Raw genomic sequence first — 27,286 nt, forward strand, 5'->3', positions numbered from 1 at the left:
AGGAAAGTGAGCAGTTGATGATGTCCATGAGAAATAGCCAAGGTGGTTTTTCCACATGTAGAGCCATGGTCATGCAGATGTGGGTGTGACCAGCTGAAGTGATACCTGACCACAGGGATCCATCTCCTGGAGGGTTCCTCTAATGTACAGCTCAGCCAGCCATGACTGCAGTGCTTGTGTGACCTCAGCAGGCCCTGAAAACAGGGACCTGGGGTGGATCCTCAGCCAGGTCAGAGAAACTGAATTTTTTCTCGTCACAGATTTCTGAGTCTGCATTATTTTCCCTTATTTGTCTCTTAAATAGAGCACAGATGCATCAGGAGACCACATGCATATTAAGTTCAATTTCTTTTCTCCAGAGAAGCCTAGAGCTGCTATGTGAGCAGTGTGATGCCATGACCACAAGCAGCCTGAAACATGCCAATGTCACCCAAGGGATCACAGAATCATAAAGGCTGGAAAAGACCTCTAAGATCATTGAGTCTGACTAGATTGGTGTGAGGAAGTGGAATATGCTTCATTACACTGTTATGTGACAGAGGAGGTTCTAGGAGTTAATGAAAATACTGTGGAAAAAGAAGTGTGCACAGAAACACTTTGATTTGATAACAATAAAAAAATTTATTTTGATTCATATCATACTGAAAAATTAAATAAATAAAACGTCAACAAATGATTGTGTGAGACTCCCCACCATTAGAGAAAAAAATCATAATTGATTGTGTAGTCAGAGAAAAGTACAAAGAAAACCTGGACATGGGAGAAAAAAAGTGCTCAAGAGATTTGGCTTTGGTAAAAAACAACACACACTCAAGGAGTGCTTCAGAGATTTTGCAGTGGCGGCAAATACAGTCCAAGAGTTTGAAGCTTTGACATGTTGTTAAATGTTTTCCTTGGTTCTTTTAAACTAAATCCAAAAATTTTCTAGCAGGAAAACAGTCTTCAAAAATGCCAGTGGGAATTAATTCTTCCCTCAGCATCATCTGTTGGTATCTCCTGATTCTGAAGGCAATTGAAAGAGCAGCAAAATTGTGTAGAAACTGAGACAAGAATCTAACACAACAGTCAGCTGCCTAAAGGACTCTAGAAAAAGTTCCTCTGGAATAGAAATGTGATGGCACTGACTATTCCTCATCCTACACCTGGAGAGATCCACTCTCTGCTCTCCTCACACTCTAAAAAATGGACATCAGTGGTACACAGTTGCTGCTTGCTGTTGGCAACAAAATTAAATGGGAATTGCAGTTTGTTCCATGATGAAGACACTAAATCTACCTGCATGTATGAGCCATGAGGTTTTATATGTGCTGTCAGAGGCAGAATGTTCAGGGAAGAATGGAAATTTTATTAGAACAGCAAAAGGAAACTTTCAGAACAACACCGGCTAGTATATAGCTGGCTTCTTTTTCCACTGTTTTTGATTCCAAATTGGCCCCTGTGATTTAAAAAACAAAAAAACAACAAAACATCAAGGGGATTTAACCACCATGAGTTTTCTTCCAAGTCTTTCTAAAAATGACTGAAAGAGCAGTCAATGTTTCTGAATTACTAATATTTGTCCATGAGGAAAAAGAGAAAAGTACTTGAAACTCCAAAATCCAGCCATGCTGTGAAGCTATGACTGGCATCTTACACGTAGTCTTTTACCTCTTAAACCTGCTTTGTTTGTATGACTGCAGCATCTCGCAAGAGGCATATTGATTAACAGCAATTTAAAAAGCAGGAAACCTTAAAGCAAACAAACATGGTTCAGGCAGTAATGCTTCATTCTTTCACAAAGGACTTGTAGAAGACAGTAAGCCCATCAAATGTGCTGTGCCTGTGACATGCAGGTCAGTTCATGCTGGGAAATAGCTTCCTGACATGAGGATTGTGAACAGGTCTCATCACGAGGATTTGAAAATCCTGCCCTTTCCATATTGCTGGAATAAAGGGTCACATGAACTGAGGGAGCTCAGTTCCCACACAGACATTTGGCATTCTTGGCTCTTTATATCCCACGAGTCCAGTAATAGTCACATGGGTAAAGCAATCCATGCTGGTGAGCAGTGCTGCGGCCTGAAATTCCAGCTGCCCATGGCACTGTGCCACGTGTTGCTGCCTTGGAGGGCACCTCAGTGGTACCAACTGGTGCAGAAAGACAAGGGGATAAATCTTGGATGAAGCACATCACTGTTGAAGGGCTTTCACCAACTCAGATACTCATCTGCTTGGACATTCTGCCACAACTGGTGCATAGAAGAGAGGACATTTAGATGATGATTTCTTTTGCCATAAACTCCAACCAATGTGATACATTAAAAATTAAATATGCCACTTTTCCCAAGCCTGATCAAAAATCCCTTGAAGTCTGTGGCAAGAACTCCTCTGGTTTCACCAAGGCTGAAAGTGGATCCATAATCCACGAGTCTTGTTTTCACCACATTGAGAAGAAAAGACCACAATTTTCTATTCTTCATTGACTAAACTTGGATTTATACTTTATCTGTCCTTGAAGCTTTAATGCATTGATTCCAGCAAAAATCTGTGAGTATAAACACTGTAACTTCCCTCCTCTCACTGCCTGGAGGTACTGACATCAATATGCTCATTTCTCCAGAGATGTACATGATTTTGATGTTTGTCTCATGCTCTAAGATCAGCCTATACAGATTGTGTCTTTGTAGGTGCTGCTACAGAGCAAAAGATTCTTAGTATATAACTAGTTAATATCCCAAACTATGATTTTTTTTTCTATTTCAGATAGAGACCTTGTAAAGAGATACCACAGTTCTAAACTTGTAAAAAAAAAAAAAAAAAAAGAAGAAAATTTTCCTTGGGACTTTTGAATATTTCCCCATAAGAAAAGGTAAAAGCTACGTTCAAAATTGTCTTGTTTGTGTTTGTTCAAATACAATATAAGAGTTGTTATTATTGGTTTTGACTACAAAAGCATACCAGACAGAAGCTAAACTTTGGTTAATTTTTCCCCCTTTTATAAAAATGTTGAATTTAGGGTTTGTAATCTTAAAAAAAATCACATTTGTTGCACAATTATAAAAGGCACATATAAATGACTTGAAGAAAGTCCACTTTCCAATTTTAAACTGATTAAATAAAAAAAAAATCCAGAGTATTTTCCACCAAAACACCCCAAAAAAACCCCAAAATTACATATAACCAAATGAGACAAACAAGTGGCTAAAAAGGCCATTTTTTCCTGGAGTTTTCAGTATTATTTTCTCCATCATTATGGCTGTGTAGGAAGCAATATTAAATAATATATGAGATGATTTGATTCATATTTTCTAGACACTATCAATGCAAAATGAGGCAATGGTTGAAATATTTACTCCTCCAGGCAACTTCATCATGTTTTTCCTTAATACAGCATGAAAACAGAAATAATCAGAGAGCAGAGAAGAGGTGGTTCAAAAAGAAGATCAACAGCAAAAGTGAATTCATTTCTTTGAGGTAATCCTTACTATGATGTTCACAGCTGCCTTAGTGGATCTCAAGTCCCAGAAGTCATTTTCACTCTTCTTCAAGGATCTCCTGCCCTGCTCGAGGAGAGAACAGACAAACAGACAGCAGTTCCTGTGCTCAGGCTTCCTCTAATTGCAACAGGCAGATCTTTCATCAGTAATTCAAGAATCAAGCCATAGAGCCTAAGCAGAGATTAATTTATTCCAGCTGATTGGCAGCTCCCGACTATCTGAAGATAGGAAATCATGTGCAGCTTGGAAGCCGGTCCTCGGCCTCGTCCCTGCAGTGTGAGATGCTCCAAACCCATCGCAGATCCACGCATTCAAACCTGGCTGGTGCCCAGATCATCTTCACTGACCTTTGTTCTGCTGCATGCTGGAAATTGCAGCCCCCACTTGTCCCCGTGGCCAGGGTCATCTGCCCTTGAAAAATTTTATTTTTTCAATGGAGGCAAGAGTCAAAGTTATATTGAACTCAAAATCCCCGTCATGGACGCCTGTCTTCCGGAAAGCCCCACCTGAAGTGTTGTTTTCCCAGTAATGATGCCAGTGTCCTTTGCTGTCTGCTCCAAAGCCATACACATTCACCTAGGAGGGAAGGGAGAACTAATGTTACAGACTGGAAAGCAATTGCTCTTCATCTGAAATGCTGTATAAACTCTTTATTCTCTCTCTGCTGCTACAGGCAGCAGCACCTGAGGTGCTCAGTGGCATCCTGATGTTTTCTGCTGCATGACCTGAGCACAGAGAAACAGCCCAAGGCCTAGCCAAGGCGTGTGACATCCTAAGCTATGCTGAGACACCACCAGACCTGAACTCAGAGGGAAAAGGAGATTTCCATCCATTAATTCTTGTTTAGCAATATGACAATGCACCCCTTAAGCATGACTGACCTCAGGAGATCCGTGGCTTGGGATGGGAATCTCCTCTTCAGTTGATTTAAGCCACAAAGAGTGAAAAAAATTTGGTTTGGTCCTGGTCTTCCAAATAATGACGCACGGTGACCACATTTATATGCTTGATTATATGATATTTGCAGTTACTTCAGAGAAAGATGGATTTTATGTTCATTGCATGTGTACCCAGCTACAGCCTCTCCTCTCCCAAAGGCTCATTTGTTGATGGCTATGCCTGTCACCTCTGATGGTAACAGGCCAAACATCACCACTGATTTATTTAAACTGAGAGTGGTGGTATGTCTGACTGGATTAGAATGGGTCCTAGCCCCAAACCAGCTCCCTAAACCAACCACACCCAGGCCTGTCGCTGTTGAAGCAGGACAGGAATAAAGAAGACTCCAAGTCAGAAGGCAAGAAGAGAACTGAACTAAAGTGATTTATTTCAAATACATTGCTCTTTTTATAGAGAACATCATGCAGACCAATTTCATTGCTCTTAAACTAAAAACATCTCACACCTTTGGTGCGCTGTGAATGACACATGGTGGCAGAACATATCTATAAACAATGTGAACAACAAGAGAGATAAAGATTTATTTACATTCCTTTTGAACTCTTTCCCAGGCTTAGCCTGGTAGAATCTCTCTCCTTTTCTCTCTGACTGAACTGAGAATATCCATACCAGGCCCATTCAAATAGGAGCTATTTTTAAGTTGTTTTTGGTAATGTCAGAGCCCTGTTCATTGCCTGCTTACCACAAAACAGGCTCCACCCAATCTGCTGTGACTATAATAGAATTTCTTTCAGTATCTTTAGGAGTATTTCCATCACCTCTCCAAGCAAAACAGACCTGGGTGACCAAAACTCTCATCAGCAGATGTGTGTCCAGGACAGGGATTTTGCCAGCAAAGTGATTTTTATCCCCTATGTTGACAAGCCCATGCTTGCAGGATTTTGTAGAGCTGACCTGGCCTTACTCTAACTAGCTGAGTCTCCAGTCACCCTGGAGCACCTCACATCACTCAAATCAGGGAATCTCCCCAAGTAACTGCTGGAGCAAAGGCATTTACTATAACCTACACTATAAACCCACAAGCCTGAGTTTGAAAATAGGAGAAAAACATAATTCAAACTTTCACTAGCAAGATGAGCATAAATACCATTCATGTTTCGGTGTCTTTTTATACCAGCTGGAATCTCTGTTTATGTTTAATTATATTCTCCTGGAGTGCAAACCCTACGATTTGCTGACATTAAAAAAATCCATCAGTGGCACTTGAGCGTGTCTGCATGTTTCTGAGGAGCCTGCATATGTTTGAAGAGGTAAATAGCAGAGAAGGTGGAGAGTGGGAAACAAAGGCTGAGTGAATGGCCAGGGGTTGTTCCTGGCTCTTCAGTGTGAAACGCCATGATTTTTATCCATACATCCACACACAGACAGACTTTACCTCATCGCATACATGGAGAGCAAACATCAAAGATAGAAGGCCTGTGGAGGGGTATCTCCCATGATGCTCGAGCCAGTTTTCATAGATGTATTTCATAAAAGCTGGATTATAAACCAGGATCTAGGCAAAATTGGAGAGAAAGATTCATTAGGAAAATACCCTGGGGAAAAAAAATGGTAGCACATAATTCCTAAAGGGCACCGGGGTAAGGGACCAGGTGAGAAAGGAATAATAGTTATTCCTTGAAGGCAAATGAAAGGCAACAATAAGTCCCATATTAAGTGCATTCAGGAATATTTCCCATGTGCAATTAGATATCAACAGTCTTTCCTTGGTCTTGCTATCCCTCCTCCTTACAGTAATGTAAATCCTGGAGATTCCTACTGAAACCAATGGGTATGAAACAGCACAAGTGAAATGGAAATTAGGCATTAGCCATTCAACTCTTCCTGCAGCACCCTGCAGGTGAGCTCTGGGGAGTTGGAGTCCTGAACAAGGCAAGCATGAGATGCCATGACACATTTCGCAGAACCATGGATTAATTTAGGTTGGAAAAGACCCCTAAGATCATCAGTTCCCATCAATTTGAGTGGGAAGACTCTTGTGCACAGTGTGCCAGCCATGTCTTGGTATCTCTATAAGTACAGATCTAAGGAAACCAAGGGCCAAATGCAACTATCAGGAAGCCTATCAGGCCATGCATGATTCTTTTATCCTGTTTTTCAAACGTGCCATTTTTCTAAGCTGTATGTTTTTTTCTTACAAGACATAAAATGCAGTTGTTTATCTCACAAAGGTCATCTCACAGAGACAGAGCACTTAAGATAAGCCCTGAGAGTACAGTAAATCCAAGGACTGGTAGGAGCCCTTGGTTTGAAACCCCTCCCCTGAGTGAGGCAAACAGAGACTTTTCCCTCCATGCTGCGTTTGTAATTAGAGTGACAGCATTTCAGTGGTATCTGGTTAGCTGCAAGGTTTTCCTTTCACAAAGTCAGAGGTTAATTGCTGGTATTGCATCTGTGTGTAATCTCTTCTCACAGGGTGTTTTGCATTGCACAGTGTGGGAAGAAACACAGGCTTCTCTCATGCTCAGGGAGCTGCTGCATATCACCATACCCTGGGCTGCTGCCACTGAACTGTGATGTGAGTTTAACAACCTGCCCTGGTGCTTCTCACAGGGGTTTTGCAGAGGTTATCATGTACCTCGCAACAGGTAAGGATGAGCCAAGGGATTACTTATTGCACCCTAGAGGTTCATGATTTGAAGCAAAGAAAAATAAACTGATACTAGTTCAGGGTCTCGTGTGAAGGCTTTGGCAAAACCTGGCCTCTTGAGTGAAAGGTGTGTGCTTTAATTTGTAATTTTAATGTTCTGGAAATGTCATACTTTAACAGGCCTCAATGGACTAGACACCTTTAATTCTTTGGAAAATCAGTCTCTCCAAAGGCTGAGAGAATGAGACCTTTGTTTTTCTGGAAGCTAGGGGTTCTTCCTGGTTACAGGAAGAGCCTGCCTTGGTTATAGCCTCAAACTATGCAGCTACAACAACAGAAGTCTTTGCACAGTGGCTAAAGTTCTTCCATAGGAATTAACATCCTGCCCCATGGCAAATCCTGCCTCCAGCCTGTCCCTGTCTGTGCTCTTATGCAAACTGTGCTTGAACATGGCCTGTGAAACCTGTAATACACCTGGAGCAAAACTTTCTTGGACTTGGCCTGAGCTCAGCCTCCAAGCTTGTTTAATTGGGTACAGGTAATTACTGCAGCTGAGGGCTAAGAGCCTACCACCAGGAAATCTCCACTGACTTGGAAACACACAGCTTTATTTGCTCAGAATTCATTTAGCTCCTTATTACAAGGAACTGACCTGGGAGTCAGAAACATCCTGGGTGTTCCAATATTAAAATTATTTAAGAAAACCTCTGAAGTCTCTCCTCAGTATCATTACATACAAATGGCTGCAATGGGTAGGAACAGAGCAGTTACTGTGGAGGACAATGCTGCACTTCTAATGTTCCTGAGCAGCACCAGAGGAAGTGATGCAACCTTCAGAACAGTGTTCATGCAGTGACATAGCCACAAGAGCAACTTCTTTCCAACCACAGTTATTTAGTGGTTGATCTATGGCCTAAATGGCACAGAGGAGCCAAATCTTTAGCTTAGCTGAGCCTTTTAAAGTGTCTGTATTTTGGCTGCAACTTTTTATGAATGTCAAGGGCTCGCCTGGATTATTGCTGTCTCCCAAACAGGCAAAAGACCTACAAATAAATTAGCAGAACAAATGCACAAACCAGCATTGCTCACCTTTTCTTTTTTGACTTTGATTTTCCTTGGAACTGGAACATATGTGCTGTTAAAGAAAAAAGAAAGACAGCATCACGAGAAATAGAAGCCCAACTTATTAGTATTTTCATGTAATTCCAAAAAAAGAATATTCTTAACATACAGTGATAAATTCAAATTATTTTAAAGTAGTAAATTCAAGAAGTTGTTGTAAAATGAGGCTGCAATTAAGTAACACAGCAGGAAAAAATCTGAGCTGTCACTGAAGCAATTTTATAGGAAACTATTATGTTCTTAAATATTCAAGTTAATTATTGACAGTAGGACACCGAAGATTTAGTTGAAGAATATACTGTAGAGTCAAGTATACTATGTGGAGCTCGAGACTTCTAATTCTTGGGTCATTATTGTTGCAGTCTTTGCTCTTTGATGATGGGAAACACTTTCCATTTAATTTCATGGCAGAAAAACCTGCTCCCACCAGGGGGAGACTTTTCCTACTACATGATTTTCAGAACTACCACATGATTTTCAGAGCGGGTGGCAGCAGAGTTCACCAGTTCTGTGGTTATATGGAACTCGGGCATTCCCAGTACACAGCCCCTCACAGAAAGTGATTTCCCTCCTCCCCAGGGTGATGCTGAAGGCTTCCTGCAGTTTCCAGCATAACATTTCCAAGTTACACCTTATGACTGGGTTGAAATCACGAGTCACGTCTTGAAAATGAAAAAAAACTTTTATTCCCCATATCTCATGCACAGTGTGTGACAGCATTGCACAGCTCATCACGAGTGTTGTAAGAAAAAGAATAATCCTGAGTTTTTTTCAAGTGAAAAAATTTGGGTGATCTGGTCTTGTAATTGCAGTATATCCCAAAATATATTGTGCACACTTTTTTAGATGGGCTGTGGTAAATCACCAAAGCCTTCCATTAGTTCAGTCTAAATGTTTTCACTTGGATTTTGGTGACAAGGTTCCAATCATTAAGGTTTTATTTTCTTTGAACCACGGAACATCATCACTTTTAAAACTTAGTCTAAATCTTCCCAAACCAGTGGTGACCTGGCAATGTTCCCCTGACCTGCCATCCGTGCTCTGGGCTGGAGGCAGTGAGAGAGGTGATGGGTGGTTCTAACACGCCCAGGAGAAGATGCTGTTGGGGAAAGGGACACTCATGCAGACTTCTCAATCTGGTCTCAGCAAATATGCCCTTGCAGCTGCAGCCCATGCCTGACCTTGATCAGCAAATCAGTAAACATAGTCTTGGTGATCCCATGCCCTCTTTGTGCTCATGAACACAAAAGGGCTTCTTTGATAGTAAAATCTCCTTAATATCATATGAATACACAGTTAATATTTTCTAAAAAGGTGATGTGGAAGAAACAAGAAGGCTGTGTTTCATGGATAGATACAATAGAAGACCAAAGAGACAAGTATGCAGTGTTCATGAACTTGTGGACATCTCTGATCTAACCAGGAGACTGCTGGAGCTCTTGTCAGATGATGTATTAGTCATTTTAACCAAGGGCTACTTCATTGTTTCAGAATACTCAAGTCTTGCTGTCACGTGGCTGCAGAATTTCATGAAATGACACAGAAAATATTGGCACACTAATTAAGACCTCCGCTCTTATGACCATGTAAAACCTGGGCGGCAGAGCAGCCAGGGAATGAGTGACCCAGGAGGTACCACACAGGGGTGGGACAGTGACCCCTGTGATGAAGGTGGCTACAGGCAGTGTAACATCACCTGGGAAACATCTTCCATGAGCCACTTTGCAAGGCTCCAGTGGAATCTGTCATTGTCCCTGTAAAAAACATTCATTTCATTGTACAAAACATTTACTGAAGCCTCGACCCAAGATGTGTAACATTCTAAGGAATGCTACAGTAACTGTCTTTGCCAAACAAAGTGGATTTTTTTTCACCATACAGATTCCTAAAACACTTGCAAGTCAAGGCAGTCAGGGAAAATGCATGGCTGATGAGGGCCTGAAAGTTTCCTATCCCTGAAAAGGCATTTCTTAGTCTTTCCTGGAACAATGCTTAGTCTTAGAGGTATGTTTTTAGATGGAAATACATCAGTCAAATGGGACTAAGAATGTCTTGAGAGAATCACTCAGCTGTCAATTGAAGCTAATATTAAGACAATCTGAAGTTTGGCTTTTGTTTTGAATCATAAAAATTACAAGAATTATGATAATACTAAGAGAAGAATATGTTTAACTCACAGGTTTTGAGTTTTAGGAAATTCTTTCATTTAGCTGAAATATAGAAAATTAAATATTTTGTAAAAGTCTAACCAATACAGGATGCTTATCTTTTTTAGCTATGAGTACACTTGGCTTCTTGTTAGCCTAAACTCAGCTAACACTATGCAGGCTGTGCACGTGGAACAATGCCCAAGCAGACCGGGGTAAGGAGATAAGTACTTCTTCCTCTCTAAAATACTGACTTTTAAATGTGTTTTATTTTTATTTCATGCTTTCTCCCCTTTAAAAATGTGCACTCAGCAATTTCCTTTTACCCATTATCTGACACTGTGTGTTTAATGCATGCTCATAGGTTAATTCTACAAGGCTAAAATTATGCTATGTACATTGCTATGATTTGTATGCTTATGATTTTCTGCTTTTATTATTCTAGCTTATTAATTATGCACTTTCCCTATTTTGAGTAAATATCTTAAAATAGTGGTATTTCTTTCATGTGGTTAAATAATCACGCACTAATTTATACCAGATGCTTACAAAGCCTATGTATACAATCTAATTATAAACATATAATATATCCTGTAATTTATTAAGCAAAGGTGTTTTCCCTTTCATGTGCTGTGACTGCATTGTGGTCAACCAGTTATATCTTCCTAATAGGCTAAGGGCTCATGTGAAATCAGTGCAGGGCTCAGAGTTCAAGAAGTACCAAGAACTTTCTCCTGGGGCAGGGACAGGCAGTGGACCTGCCTGAAAAATGTGTCTATGTAAATTATAGAACAATAGAATCATTTAGGTTAGAATGACCTCAGAGATCATTGAGTCTGAGAGTTAATCCACCACTGCCAAGTCATCACTAAACCATGTCCCTAAGTGCCACACATTTTTTAATCTCCTTCAGGGATGGTGACACCACCACTCCCATGGACAGCTTGTTCCACTACTGGACAACTCTTCTGGTGAAGAAATTGTTTTTGATATTCAATCTAAACTTCCTCTGGTGAAAATTGAGGCATATCCTCTTTTCCTGTCTCTTGTTACTTGAGAGAAGAGACCAACCCCCACCTGGCTACAGCCTCCTGTCAGGCAGTTGTAGAGACTGTTAAGGTCCCTCCTGAGCCTCCTTTTGTCCAAGCTGTACACCTCCAGCTCCCTCAGCTGCCCCTCTTCAGACTTGTGCTGCAGACCCTTCTCCAGTTCCATGACCCTTCTCTGGACAGGCTTCAGCACCTCAATGACTTGTAGTGAGTGATACACTTTTCTAAGTGTACTGATTTTTCCAAGTCATGAGTGTGTCTTGAAGGTGGATTTTTTTCAAGACAGTTTATGATTGTATGTATTAAATGCTGGTGATAAAAAAGGTAAAAGGAAGCTAACAGATTTTTTACAAGTTAAGGGAATCTTAAAAAGAAATGAAAAGAGTCTAAAATGTATCTACAAAGAGGGAAAAGAAAATGAAGAGAAGAAATAAAACTTCATTTGTTTTTTCATCAAAGAGTCTTCAAATTGTAAAGTGGGTCTTATGCCCAGTCAACATGCCCAAGACACATTTTTCCAAATTTAAATCTTCTGAGACTTTGAAATTGGGAAAAAAGTTTAAATGTCTTGAAATACTTCTCTCTGGAGTAAAGCAATCTGATCTGCTCTTGCTGTCTGTGTCTAGCAGAGTGTCACCAAGCAACCCCACAGGGCTGTGGTTTCACATCCAGCAAATAACCTCACACACAGTACAAATGTCACGTATTTCATTCTCTGGATTAGGAAAAGCCAGCTTAGAGGAAGGAAAAGAATCTGCTAGTAGGCTTCCAGAAGAAACATTCATTTTGATCACATTTCTAATTCTGGTGCTGCCATAAATCTAACAGGAGACAACCTTTACTTCTGATAGCACTCAAAAAAGAACTGGAGAATAAATTCCAGTGTGCCACATTATTGGCAAGTAGAACTCTTGAATTTAAGGCTAAGACACACAGGTGACACATAAAACATTGTTTCCTCTGCACAGTTCTCAATCATGTTCCACCAGGAAAGACAGACCAAAGTCCTGACCAACCTGTCTAGGGGAGCTCATCCTGTGGATGAGGCACTAAGTGCTGTGCTTTGCATCTGATCTCACTGCCTCAGGTGAGCAACCTGCACAGCCCTCTCTGCCTCCTCATCCTCTTCTGCAAGTCTACTGGCTCCCAAAGAACCAGAGAGGAGGAAGGATGAGCAGAAAAGCCCAAAATGAGGCACTGAACCCCAAAGTTCATGAGCCTTTTGACCAAACTGGTCACCTCCACCAGCAAAAACTCCCCTTTTCATTCCTCTGAGACCACTGGGGACGTAAGGGACTGGATCTCGATCTCTGCCTCAACAACTGCATCATAACATTGAGCTTTTCCTAGAAATCAAGTGTTTAAGGCTGAAGTCTGACTTGAGAGGGTCTGTAAAGCACCCCTAGGCCTTACCAGAAGCAGGGATTTGCCCCACATAGGCTACCATCTCCTACAGCAACATGAAATATGGAGCTCCCACTCCTTGTGCCTGCCCTTACTCACAAGTTGATGGTGCCTGTGGTGAGAGCGGTGACAACCCAGCGCAGATCCAGGGTTTTGAAGGGGATCAGGATCATGCTCACATTTGCTGCCAGTTCTCTGTAGCTCTCAGGATAAACAAAGTGGTGAGTGGTCTTGCTCCCAACATCTGATTCATAGCCAGCAGTGGGGGCACGGTTCATTCTGCAGCCCAAAAACAAGAATTGAGACAGAAGAGGAACTAGGTAAGTACAAGTACATGTGAGTTTTCACCAAGTCATTTGCTTGAGGTCAGGAATGTGCTCCCATGGCTAAGGGGAGTGCTATATGCAGGGTCTTCAGACAGCCCTGAGAGGGTGTAGGGGTCCTCAGGCAAGCTGGAATTAGCATAACCCATGTGACTGAACAGTAAAAGAAAGCTCAGCTTTAACGTGTTATTCTTTGGACTGAACAGGAGTGTATCAAGCAGGTGTATCTCTGAGCACATCCCTGCATTCCTTTTACAGTCATCAAGAGTGGTGAGTCCATGAGGACGCATCTCACTTCATCCTAAAGCTGCTGAGAAAAACATTGCCCTGAAGTACATCAGCTTGAAGTACATCAGCTTGACTTCTCGCAGTTCCATTTCCCCCTTTTCCATACAGGTGTATTTGTATGTCCAGGGTCAAGGTAATAATATGTAATGTGTGACGAGAAGCAGCAAATATTCCTTATGGTTCTCCCACAAAAAGGCACAAAAGTCAGTGCCAAATAGACACAAAGACAGTGACAGATACAGGACCTGCTGCTGACCCTTCATTTACTTAAACCTTACTTTTACTTTGTAGTAGGTAAAGTAGTAGGTAAACTCCAACTCCAACAGATACTCAGGGTCACTCTGCACACACATGGGGTGTTTTAGGCAACCCTGGGGATCAGTGCATGGAGATCTGCCCAGGGCCTCCAGGGCTCAGTTAAGCTGTGTTGGCCAAAGAGGGCTACCCTACCTTATCTTGGATGTGTCACAGATTCACAGAATCAGGGGATATTCTGAGTTGGAAGAGATCCACAAGGATCATCAAGTCCAAATCTTTAATGAGTGGTCCATACATGGAACAGAGAGGGGATTTCTGAGCTCAGCACTGCAGAAATGCCTCTATGCCTGTGTTAATTTCTGAAAGCCAATCTGGGAACACATCTGCAATTCTCTCCCTGGTGCTTTAGCTCCTCAGTGGCAGAGATTTGAATATTTCTGTGGTGCAGCACAGTGCACATTAGAGATCCCTGAAGCAACTTGTACAAATCCATGGTGCTGTGCAAAACCATGGAGAAACCCCTCAGTTGTCTCTGAGCAAAATGTTTTTTTTTTTTCCTGCAATAACATTATCTCAGCTCCTGGCAGAAGCACAGGGAGGAAAAGGAAGGATGTAGCTGACGAGGTAATGAGGAACATCATACATTGCCAGACAACATGCTGCCCTGGTTAATGATAACAGAAGAGGCAAAATCTGTTTATCAAGTCTATGCCAGGCTGTGTTATTGCAGTTCTCCCCCAGGTGAATTACTTAAGTTTCTTCTGACTCCTTTCAAGGGAGTTATTAGTGTAGTTAGAATATCCTGCCAGCCTCATGGATTTGTTACGGAGTTCCCTGTTATTGCCTTCCCTGCCAGAGACCCACACCATACTGTGTAGAAACACTGGAAAAGCACAGGACTTTCTGTGTTTTGCCTTAAGATTAGTCAGTCAAAGGTATAAAATATGGGTATTTCTTTCCAGCAAGACAAAGACAAGGGTCACATGTTGGTCATCTTACAATCTGCCCTTGGGTCTATGTACCTTTCCTATCACCCATGATAGGGCTGTTGGTGCCATACAGCAGAAGGCAGCGCTCACACCCAGTCTCAGCAGGAAGGACCAAGCACTTCCTTCTATAGTGAAAATAGATAGTTATACAAATAAAAGTGGGCTGTTTGGAAGGAAAGGTGCCCCCTCAGACTCCTTGGCTCTCCCCTGCACTTGGCTGTATTGCCAGAGCATGTAGAAGTCAATTTCAGGTCACCAGAGATTTTGTGTTTGATGCATAGAGCGATCACCTTCTCTGCACAAATTCCCACGGTGAATCCTAAAACCTTGTGCAATCCTTTCAGATCTGGCTTAACATTGCTGAAATATAAATCTGAGACTGAAAGAGTCATTAAGTCACCCAGAGTTTTGCCCTTGCCAGGGATGGCTGGCTATGGGATGGGCAAGGCTTTGGAGCAGAAACATGCACCGGTGTGTTACTCTTAAGTTATTACTACCAGCAAGTGTCTTTTCTGCACAAGTCTGGGAATGTAAGACAGGCAATATAATAAAGTCCACACAGGAACAGGGCTGTCTCCATATGGAAGGAGTTAAGAATAAATGCACTGCAGCTTTCCACATTTGCAGCTGCCCCACATTTACAACTTGTAGGAATAATGTAGCGGGCTCTCCCTTTCCCTTCATGGATCTGAAGGCCAGGTTGGTGCCTCTGCCTTTGGGGAGGTACTGTTGGTAGGGAGCAAGAGATGCAACTGCAGGAAGCAACTCCTGATATGATTTGTGAAGATGCAGGTGTCACCTGAAGACTCTATGCCATGCTCAAGCCACATGAGAAGCCAAGGTGGCTTAAGAGTTCAAACAGTGTTGATCTTTTGTTGATTTGTTCTTGACTTCAGTGTATAGCTTCCTACTAAGGCTTTTGTTGCTTTTGAGAGAGTAATCCCACATGTGGCATTTCAAGAGTAATCTCTCCCTTCCTGCCCTTTATAGCTCTCCAAATTGTACTGTGTTGGCAGCTGTGGTGTGAAAGGCAGATGACACGCTGGAGATGAACTTAGTCCAGATATTTTGGCTGCCCTCTGGGTGATAAATTCTGCTTACCTAGTTCCTGCGTGCCTTTCAGTGGAACAAAGTAGCCAAGCTTGTTGCCTCAAAAGGGAGAGGCAATGCCATCCTTTACAAATTATCTGCAGCCAAACAGGTGACTCCTGTCCACTGAAAAGTGTCTTTGGCTTCCCCACCCTACCACTGCTTAAGAATGAACTAGTGCAAGAAAGTCAAATCTAATATTCAGCTAAATGTCTAAAAGATCACTCGTGAGCACTGGCTGCAGAAATAACTTTTACTCATAAGTGCAATTTTTTTTTCTCCTGTATTTTTTAACATAGGCAATTATGGACTGTGCAGAACAAGCTACAGCATCAATACCTATTAATGGTCTTTTGTCCAAGCTAAAACATGAGGTGGTATGTCCAACACACGTATGTCCAACACACATATGCCCCTGAAACTTAGACTTAAGTACCAGGTTTCACTGGACAGACCCTGAAACCTTGTTTACTCACTTATCCTCCCCAAATACCAGTGACTTTTAGACAGCAAAGGCATCTGTAGCTGAGTGGTTTCCACTGACCTGAGCACAAAGTCATGGGAGTCGATATCCTGGCCGTACTGGGACTGCCGCAGGTTGCCCGAGTTGCCCACGACGGCGCAGCGCCGGCAGGAGTAGGAACCGCGCTCCTGCAGCGGATCCCCGTCCCCGGGGATGATCCCAAACAGCTCTGCCAGAGTGGCATTCAAACTCCTCGGAGCTTTCTCTCCTTGCAGCTTCTGTTAGGGAGAAAAAAACACTCCAGGTTACCAACACAGGCAGCTTTTCTGTGAGCTAGGGATGGCTTGAAGTGTCTCCTCAAAGAGCAATCCCGCATCTACCCACAGATACTGCTTTCTGCAGTACAAGGCTTCGTGTTGGGAGCCAAAGTGTGAAAAAAATCAAGTGGAAAACTCCTTTAACTTTTAAAACTTGGTTTCCTTTTTCTCCTCCTCCTCATCAGATTCCCACACTTCCTCTATCTAGCCATGGTAGAACAGATCAAGTATTTTCCCCGAGGCTGGCCTTAGCAGAATAAATGTTCCTCTGGTGTTCTATAAGCCTAAACCCAATCTGGGTCAGGTATTTTCTGTTAGGATTATGTGTAAGATTTCTTTTATTTATTCATGTGTAAGTTTTCTTTTAACTCTCCTTATAAATGTCCTATAAAGTCTCAGGGGAGCTGATGGAAGACAGAAGTGGCTGATATCCCTGCCACAAATTTTGGCATATGCCAGGAGTGGGAGAGGGAAATGGGAAGTGAACTGTGGAGGAACCAGCTGCTCATACAATAAGAAGCTCTACTAGAGCTAGCCCTGAGGGCTGGAGATGTATAATCATCTAAAAAAATCCTCCAGGATGAAGAAAACCACCCGGACCTTGGTCATTGTGTCTGTTGCCATGGAGGAAAACTGTTCTGTAGCAGCTCTGTGGTGCATGGTGGAAACAATGGCTGGATTGGGAAGGTAAGGCAAGGAGCTGGGCAGGTGATGGTCAGACACTCCCTTTCTGGGGTTCAGCTCTCTGAGATTTACTGAAGAGGTTGGCAATATTGGCATGCTCACAAACAGCATAGCTCACCCTTGTGGTGCCACTTGCTTCCAAGCTCACAAAAGGAGAATGGCTCCAGCACAAAGTGGGCCAAAAAGGCTCTGTCTTGTTCTGCCAACCCAGGGCATGGAAAGACAGGGAGGGAGAGAAGAGAAACACCTTTTCCCACGACTCCCAGGAATGGCCTGGGCTAATTTGGCTTTCGTTTCCAATGTGTTTCCCTTGACTGCACCAGGAACTGTTAATTTGTCCTGCTATCTCCCTCTCTCACACAAACACAAACAGGTGCAGCACTGTAATTTTTGTTTTAATTCTGTGCTTTTTGCAGGACCTTATTTGCACTGAAACGAACGACAGTTCTCTGGAGCTCAGAGCTAGAAGATGACATTGAGAACTTGAAACAAAGAAGACAAAGAAATGCATACACAGACTTAATCTTCCCACTAATCCTTCCTAATCTATATACTTGTATATGGACTGCACAAGGTGATTAGGATGCAAAGTAATTAGGATGACCAGACAAGCACTATAATTATGACTATGTATGCCACTATTCAGTGCAAGGCTCAATTATATAAATAAAAAGGTCATCTTCTAAATTTGTGTGTGATCCAACAAACACATGGTCACATATCTAATCTCTTGTGTGTTCTTTATGAATCTAATCTAACCTTGTCTTACTCTGAATATGAGAAAAACAATGTTGGAAAACCTGCAGCCTTCAAAATAATTTGAGGCTTCATAGATGTCGCAGAGTCTAGTACAGGTGTATAATGTAGTAAAATACAATCTTTTTTTGAAAAAGGAACTTATTTTGAGTAATTTAAACACACATTTGCATATACCATATATACTCTTTCTCTGTGAAGATGAGCTGACTCTTAAGTGTCTTTAAGAAATGAAAAGGAAACCCACCAAAATCTTATTCTTAAACTGATTTAGCCTGAGAAAATTCAGAACAGGAAGGCACCTTTCAGAAAATTCCAAGTACCTGGGTGCCCTTTTTAAGATACATTTTCTTTTCATCCAGATTGACAGCATTAGAAAAGGGAAAGACATGGAGTAGTGATGCATTTTTGCTGCATTAAGATAGTAAGAAACATCCTGGATAGGCACCTCCATTCACAGAGCTCAGGCATCTACCATTCTTTTATGCTTCTGTCTAGAGTAACTCTACTGCAACCGAGCTGAGACATGGGAACCAACATCAGCCTGAAAGCAGGACACCATTGTCCTACAATCCCTCTGTTGTACACAACTTCCATGGGAAAGACCATTACTAATGCTAGAAATTCTCTCAGTGACCTCAAATACGGTGATGACCTTATTGCACTGTGTGCTGAACATCCATACAATGAGACATCTGTCCTTAACTCATTTTAAGTGCTCTGTTTTGATTTCCCAATGATTATCTAATTGAACTGTATGTTTCAGGCCTGATCTTCTATCAACACTCTTTGACATTTCAGCAAAACAGAGAAGAGGAAGCAACAAAGCTGGTTAACTCCAAGGCATATTCAGCTTGTAAATGTTCAGACTTAACATGCAGCCATTTCCTTATTGCACAATGTTTGCTTGGCTTATTGAAAAAAGACCATTTTAATAGCATTACAATTACAAGCCGATTATAGTTCACTTTCCCACCCCTAATTTTTGTCTTTTTTTTTTTTTTTTTTTTTTTTTTTTTTTTTTTTTTGAGTATTGTTGTCTTTACCTTTTTTTTTTTTCCCCTCCTTATCAAGCTCCCACCAGTCTGGCCTTTCCCATAAGGAAATCAACAAAAGCACAGAGTGAAAGTCTGTCCATGCTGTGCAAGGCAAAGCCACAGCAGTGCCACGTGGCTCTGCTAGGACAGCATCCTCCCTCCAGGTGCTGTAGATGTGTGACAGGGACATGTGTATGGATATAGCTGCTACAAGTGGCCTTATCTACACTGAAATACTTGACCCCTGTGTCCTGAGTGAAGTGGCTGCTTTTCTCAGAAGTCTGTGCAAGTAATATGTGTGTTTAAAGAAGTAGTTCAGCTTTTTGTCCAAGATCATAAAGCATCTTAACCCATCTTGTGTCCACATATAAAATATCATTCAACAGTCCAGCTTCCCTTCATAAAATATTTGTGTGTCACTTGAGAGTCAACTCTCCACCTTAGGTTGTTAAAACTATACTTGGGAGTTCAGATTGAGAAGTTTCCTAAATCATCTCCCAGCCTTAGAAACTCCCCATTTCACACACAGAAGTGAACTAGCCAGTTTTGCATCTTCTTATTTTAAATAAAACAAGCACGAAAAACAAACAAAAAAAAAAAAAGGCAAGAAAAAAGAATGCTCAAAGTTGATGCACTCCCTTTCTTCACCCCTGAATGGCTCTCCAAGAAAGAGCTTGTTTCTTCCTCATCACTGTGCACACTCTCACTAAGGATGACAAGAGATTTGCTACCTTTTTAAACTTCACTGGGCTCTCCAATACCATAACACTGACAGCACTACCAAGCAGCAGTACCCAAACCTTGGCTAAGGGGTTGCAAAAGGAGCATGTGAATTCAGCCAAGGCTGCTCAGAGCTAATGGCTTGGAGTGGGGAGGACACAGGTACAGTCATGGATCACAGAATGGTTCGGGTTGGAAGAGGCCTTAAAGATCAACTCGTTCCAATACCCGTACCATGGGCAGGGACAGGTCCCATTAGACCAGGTTGCTCCAAGCCCCATCCAACCTGGCCTTGAAAACTAACAGGGATGGGGCATCCACTTCTTTGGGCAACCTGTGCCAGTGTCTCATCACCCTCAAAGGAAAGAATTTCTTCCTAATAAGTAATCTTAAACCTGTCCTCTTCCAGGTTAAAGCCATTCCCCCTTGTCCTATCAGTACATGCCCTTGTGAAAAGTCCCTCTCCAGCTCTCTTGTAGCCCCTTTAGATATTGAAAGCTGGCAATAAAATCTCCCCAGAGCCTTCTCTTCTTCAGGTTCAACAACCCCATTCCTCTCAGTCTGCCTTTACAAGAAAGGTGCTCCAGCTATCTTCCTGGTTTCCTCTGGACTTGCTCCATTCATGTCCTTCTTATCTTGGGGCCTCAAATGAGTCAGGAAAAGGAAAGCTCAAAGGAAAGCTCTCCTGGCGTGCATCTTGCACCCACGGCCAAGTTTGGCAGCGTATTAAGCACAGCTTCAAAACCCCAAATTATTAGCAGGTAGAATAGATGAGCCTGCAGTCATGGGTGTGATGTAGATGCAGACAGAAGCTGGAGCAAGGCAGAACCCCTGTGGTGGACAGACAGGTACAGCTGTGGGTGTGGCAGCAGTTGGCACTGGTGAGGCAGCCCTGCCAACACACAGCCAGGCAGCCTGGGGCAAGCTGGGGTAGCAATACTGGGGTTTGTGGCTTTTCTATTTTTTAACTGTTTTTAAAAGATAAAGAGCAAATGGGAATCTCTTTTGCACAGCTACTAGTTGCCTCACTGCTGTAGTTTGGAGGCATTAACACTCATGCAACACTTCTCAGCTGCAAGATTAATCCTAGCAACAGTCTGGTGGGGCAAATCTCTGTTCTACAGACTCAAGGAGAGCCTAAAAGGAAATAATCAATTTTAAAAATGCCTCTTTGGTCTGGAAAAAAATGGCTTTATTCTTGTTATATTTAATGTCCTTCAATTACTATGCATCTAAGAGTTGAAGGGGAAGAATAGAAGAACTGTCAAGTGTTTGAGCTTTGTTTAATGTTCTGTGTAGTCAAAAATTTACATTCTCAAATATAAATATATGCATGCATATATTCTGTAAATATCACACAATAATATGCTGAATTGCACAATTTCTGACTTCCGTGGTTGATATGGGTCAACTCTACACTACTCTGAGCCTCGTGCTGAGAGAGACCTGTGGGCTTGGACCACTCCACATCCATCTGTCCTCACCATAGGAGGAGCAGCTCCAGCCCAGCTGGACTTATGTGGGGGCTGTCACTGAGGGTAAGAGGTGGCCCAGGTTCAGGTTCCTCTCATATGTCCAAATGTGGTCTAAATATCACACTTACAACTAAGCAGCTCAGCTGCAGGTGGGACTGGGTGGAACTGGGCATGTGGCCAGGCACCAGAGCCTGGAGTCTGGCCAGGATTTGGGATTTGCTACCCCCTTCTGCAGTGATCTGGTAGCTACATGCTACCTTCAAAGTGCTGAGCCCTCTGTATTGCTTTCAAAGTGTCACAGACAGCGTCCCAGTTTCAAAGGGAACTTCTGGTGATCAAAGTATTTGGACACATTTTCCTCAGAGAGCATTCAAAATGCATGACTTAGGTGCCAAGCAGCTCTGCTGCTGCCTTAAAAACCAGTGCAGCTGCCCCAGCTTACCCAGCACATGTTGGGTGGGGATGCCCCTTTGTTCACCAGCTGAAAACAATTTTTAAAGCCATATATTACATTTTTCCCACAAACATAATGAGTTTAAACTAATATTTTCTTTTTGATACGCTAATAACATGGCTCCAAGATCTGAGCTTTCTTCCAAAGAAAATGCAAAACCCTCAAACATTGTAAGACTTGAGATAAAAGTTCTTATAACATGATAGATTATGAACAATGTGGTACAGAGAAGATTGCCAGGAAACTCTGAGCCTAAATTTACTTATCACAACTTCAGTCCATCAACATCAACATTTGGGCTTAGACCAGCAGGTTCTGATCTCCTATTTTTTATACTTTCTGACCACCAAGATCAATGCATCCATCCCTTAGAACAAAACAAGAAAACTATAAATAAATGCCGTGCTTTGTCACAGCATGTAATTCTTGCCATGTCTGCTTATATATGGGTTACAAAATTTAGTGACAACATCCACAGCATTTGTGTCATGATAAAACAATGGAAAGCTTGCAGGTGAACCAGCTCAGGGAGGTGGGAAAGAAAATATAAACAGAAAGGAATGTATCATGTAACACCAGGTGCCACCTTGCAAAAACACTCTCACAGTGCCTGAGCATAAGATGAGAGAAGGCAGAGGAGAAAGAGAGAGAGAGAGAGAGAAGGTGGGAGACAGGAAGGGTGAGAGGGAGAAAAGGGAGGGAGGGAGGAAGGAATTTCTAACAAAATGTTCACAGCCTGAAGTGTTATGAATGCCCAGATCCTCCCTGAGAGTAGAGGATTCCAATTCAACTTTAAGCCACAAAAAGAACAGAGCAGCTGCAGGGGTGTACATGGGAGAATCTGGGCCTTTATTTGCCGATAATGAAGGGACAGTTTATCAGCTGTGTGTATTTAAGCAAATGAGAAGTAGGGAGCAATCCTGACAACATCCCCCTTGTTTCCATGATCAAAGAAACAGCCAGGTACATTTTCAGGGGCCTTCTCTGGAGCAGCCCTGCCCCATGCAGCAAGATGAGCCACTGCAGGGATGGTGGCACTGACCTTCTCCCCCCTGCTCCTTCCCACCTGCACAGGTGGTAGCACTAAATCCACTATACACAATCAGTTTTATTCAGAGCAAGCAGGAATATTTCCTTCTAAAGGTCACAGCCTACCAGGCTGAAAGTGTTCATACTATATATCCTCCAAATAAACCAGGAAGCAGCCTGGCAGCCATGGGAAGAGCTGTACGCAAGGGAAACCACCCCATTCTTTGGTCCCAAATGTCCCTTTGTCTCCAATACTGGTCATTAACCTCTGAAATCAGTCCTCACTGTCCCAGTACTACTAGGGATACTAATGCTGCAGGACTATTTGGATGAGCAGCACTTATTATTCACATCTACAGCAACAGGGTTAAGGGAGAGGGAGGGCACACTGAGTTTGGTGGACAGGCAAGGGCTGTGCCTGCTTTTAGGGCAGCACATCACACAGGTGTCCCCATGACAGGGAAGTTACAGCTGTGTAATAAAGAGCTCCAGTGCATCTCAGAGCCTCAGTTACCGCTCAACAAAACCACCACACTGTCTGAAACCAGCTCCTGAGGGTGAACACAGTCATTCCTCCCCCCAAATGGAGTTTGAGCATCTCAGGTTTCCTCTTAGCTCCTTTTTATGTACAAATATAGCAAAAAGTCACAAATTACTGAGTTGGCAAAGCACACAAGAGTGAAACATGGCCATGAGCAATGTTTTCTTAAAGACTGGCTGAAATCTCAGAGCTGCTTTGAAGATGAGCCTAAAAATGAACAGCGAAAAGGGAGTTGCCCTCAGGATGCACCTGGGAATTATTTACTGAAGAAATGACACTCTCTTGGAAAAGCTTACCCAAAGCAACATGTACATAAGGAATCAGTTGCAATGAGGAGGTGAGGCCACATCATGCCTGGGGTTTACCCAAAACCATCTTTCAGAGGAGTCAGGGCACTTTCTCCATCTACTACACATTAGGGCAAAGACTTTCAGTAAGTAAAAACTTCCAATACACAATGCAGTTATGGGGGACATCAAAATATTTCACACATCCTGGTTGAAGATTGAAAAAGTCTAGGGATCTTAGAAGATTTATTTTTGTCATCTGAAAAAAATTTGCTTTGATTTTGTATTCTGAAGTGGTGTATATTCCCTTTGAACATGATCTGAACAATAAAAGAATGAAAACACTAAAACATGATTAGACAGCCCTGAAAATTAATGAACAGCTTTTGTTTGGGATGGGGAGGGGAGATTTTTGGCTGTTCTGAAAGTCTGTGCTTTTCATTTTGCTCAAAAAGAAACAAACCTCCTCTAAAAGAATCTGTTTCAGGTTGAGCTGAATTTTTAACACACTGGTGAGGCCACACCTTGAGTGCTGTGTCTAGTTCTGGGCCTCTCACTTCAAGAAGGATATTGAGGTGCTGGAGCAAGTCCAGAAAAGGCAACAAAGCTGATGAAGGGTCTGGAGCACAAGTCCTGCGAGGTGACTGAGGCTGAGGGAGCTGGGGTTGTTTAGCCTGGAGAAGAGGAGGGTCAGGAGTGACCTTGTCACTCTCTACAACCACCTGAAAGGAGGCTGTGGCCAGGTGGGAGTCAATCTCTTCTCCCAGGGAACTGGCAACAGGAAGAGAGGACACAGTCTAAATGATGGTTGGGAAGGTTTAAGTTGGACATTAGAAGGAATTTCTTCACAGAAAGGGTGATTAGACATTGGAATGGGCTGCCCAGGGAGCGGTGGAGTTATCATCTCTGGAGGTGTTTAAGGAAAGACTGATACTTGGTACCCTGGTCTGGTTAACAAAGTGGTGTTCAGTCATAGGTTGGACTCGATGATCTCAGGGGTCTTTTCCAACCTGATTCTGTAAATTGAGGAAGCACTGCTTCTTTCTTTTTTTTTTTTTTTCTTTTTTTTTTTTTTTTTTTTTTTTCTGTTTCACTACAAGAAGGAGCATTACATATTCAGACTTCTGTACTGAGTCCCAAGCTTTTTCTTATTTTTATTTTCTTTTTCCTAAGAGAGAATGCATTCAAACCTCATGCTTAAATCAGTGAGTTCTGAGTGCAGAATGCAGAGTGGCTTTGCTCATGGTGTCCATGAGTAACCTCATCCTCTCATTACTGAGCTCAATCTGGGGTATGTCCACTCCTTTGAAAACTGCCAGTTGTTAGATCAGCCCAGCTGCCTGGTGAAACCTCAAGCCAGGGCAAGGGCAAGGACCTGAGCTTGCCATCTTCCCTGCTCAAGGCTCCAGCAAAGCCCAGACAACAAACACAGGGACCAGAAGGAAAAGTGTCTGTAAGCTGCAAGAAAAACCACAAGCAATGGGAAATCAGAGTCATGGCCAAGGGGCAGGTGAAAAGATACAGCACCTGAGTACTTGAGACTCATTGCAAAAAGGAGGCCCTCATCATAAAGCAGTCATTTACACAACAATTAAAGATGGTAGAATTTAGTGGCATTTATTTTTCTACACTAAATGCAACAGCCAGTGGAGTGAGAAGTGACAAATCTGATACAGCCTCATTGCCACAGCACCTGACATCCCCTCCAAAACGCAAATGCCCCCACTGCAATAGTGGGTGCCTGTTGGAGAGACCCCCTCAGGATGCCAGAGAAGGCCTGAAAGCTCAGAACTCGACAACAAGGGTTGTGCTTGCTGCAGGCTGCTGTGGGTTCAGAGAAAGGTACAGGGGACTCTTTTTCCAGAAGAGGGGGAAAACAAGTGCAATGAAACTGATTTTACTGGCATTGTTGCAGCAGAACCTGCAATTTAGCACCTTGGCAGCACAGCCACAAGTAAATCAAACAACTGATGTCTTGTTTCAAGAGAACATAAAAGGGGCTTTTGTTAGGCAAAACAACAGGATGCATCTTTTTCCCTTCTGTGCTATATGAACATCCTCTCACTTTCATGATGCTTGGATCAGGCTTCAAGGGGTAGCTGGGCCACCCTACTCAAGGACACGCTTGGGGCTGCTCCTTCCCAGTGACCCACAGCCACCCATGAGGTTTCCAGATCTGTTTTACACTATCAGCGACAACAGAGAATGTTCTCATACGCGTGGAATAAATAATTTCCCATTTAATCCTGCTAATTATTTACACATCTTACGGTAGGGAGAGCCACTGGGGTAATCACACACTTCACAATTAGTTTGATTATCCGCCTTGATGAATGGCAAAAGCCTATCTGAAGCAGAAACAGAGGGGTTATGAAGCCTGATCTTTGGAAGAGAAGGGCAAAAATGACAGTATTGACATTTGCAAATTCTGGATCTACCACCTAACTCTGTCAGGGACTTCTCTAGCTTGGAACAAGTGAATGTGCACTCCAAGCCCCTCCGAGCTGAACAGCAGCACAAAGACCCACTCCTTCCACCTCTGCCTTGTCAGCTGAGACAGCAAATGTTTTGGGAAGAAAACACCTCTTTCTATGTGCTTGGCACCCCTGGAAGCCTGACACCACCACTGTCACCCAAAGCCTGGGCTGTATCCACACCCCTCACTTACCAGCCACCACCTGTAGCTGTCTTCTGGGATCAAGGCATTTTGTGAGGTCAGGAAAGGTTGCATAGTTGAGTTAAACCTCTGATCGAACCAGAGGGAATGTCCCAGCTCTGCAATGCACGTGCGACAGCTGCAAGGTCTCCTGGGGTACTTGAAGAGTTTTTGTACTTGCTCTGAAAACTGCACGACGAGATGTCGGGGGTCCCAGGTGGTCGTGGTCACCTGGTGTGTGTAGTTCAGCAGGAACGACGTCACCGTGATGAGCAAAAAGGCGAAGGTGAACATTTTCACATTCCTCCTCCTCACCACGACCATCTTTGCCCCTCGGGTTCTGCCCCTACCGCTGGCTGAGAGCAGTGCAGGGTCCAACGTAAGGCAACAAGGAAAGGCAGCAGCAGGTGCCTGCCAGTTACCACCCCAGGCTGAACTGATTGACTCCACTACTTCCAGCCATAAGGGAGAAGCTTCATCTTCCCCAAAGGGGTTAAAAAAGGACAAGCTGGGTATTTCCTTTCACCTTCTCACAGTGTTTCAATGTTCCTTCCCACCTCTCTGTGTCCTGTTGCTAACCTCTCCTGGTGAGGGTTTACTGAAGATAGACCCTCGTCTTTCTGCATACAGAAATTAAAACTCAGGTTTTGTGTGTGAGAGCAAACCATGCATTAAAACAAGCAAATTGTAGAAAGAATTGTATTCTTTTTCTTGGAATTTAATTCTTGAAGGATCGCATCATCTGGGGTTGTACATTCCGTCAGAGAGACATGCTCCAATGTCCATTTAAGCCATGGAGAGAAGTTTGCAACCTAGGGACACACAAGCAAAAAAGGAAAAAAATGGTCAGGTTTTTTTTTTTTTTTTTTTTTTTCTTTTTTTTTTCATTCCTCCCAACCCAATTTCTCTGCTTTTCCCTCCCCATCCCAGAACTTCTGATCAGGTCAGAGCCCTTGAAACGGCAGCCCTGGCTTCAAGCTCTGCTCCAGTATTTGCACACTGAGGAGTGTGAGGGTGAAATTTTGGAAAGGGCAGAGCATCGACCTGTGGACATAGAGTCTCTTTGTATTGAATCAGCCTCCTGGCTCTGCTCCGGCCTTATTTGTATTACAGTTTGTAGCTATTTGAATGACAATGAGTCACCTCCCTCCTTCAGGCTGACCTTGATAGCC

General features: G+C 42.8%; 1 protein-coding gene across 1 annotated transcript; it reads right to left on the reverse strand.

Annotated features, from left to right (window-relative positions):
• Positions 1 to 596: 596 nt before the first annotated feature.
• On the reverse strand, positions 597 to 26,620 carry ST3GAL1 (ST3 beta-galactoside alpha-2,3-sialyltransferase 1). The gene is made up of 6 exons (XM_053991700.1): positions 26,127 to 26,620; positions 16,240 to 16,436; positions 12,848 to 13,027; positions 8,116 to 8,161; positions 5,812 to 5,931; positions 597 to 4,052 (listed from the first exon to the last, which is right to left on the reverse strand). The coding sequence occupies exons 1-6, from the start codon at positions 26,436 to 26,438 to the stop codon at positions 3,879 to 3,881; spliced, it is 1,029 nt and encodes a 342-aa protein (XP_053847675.1). The 5' UTR covers positions 26,439 to 26,620; the 3' UTR covers positions 597 to 3,878.
• Positions 26,621 to 27,286: the final 666 nt, after the last annotated feature.

This window comes from Vidua macroura, chromosome 1 (genome assembly GCF_024509145.1).
Source record: "Vidua macroura isolate BioBank_ID:100142 chromosome 1, ASM2450914v1, whole genome shotgun sequence".
NCBI classification, from domain to species: Eukaryota; Metazoa; Chordata; class Aves; order Passeriformes; family Viduidae; genus Vidua; species Vidua macroura.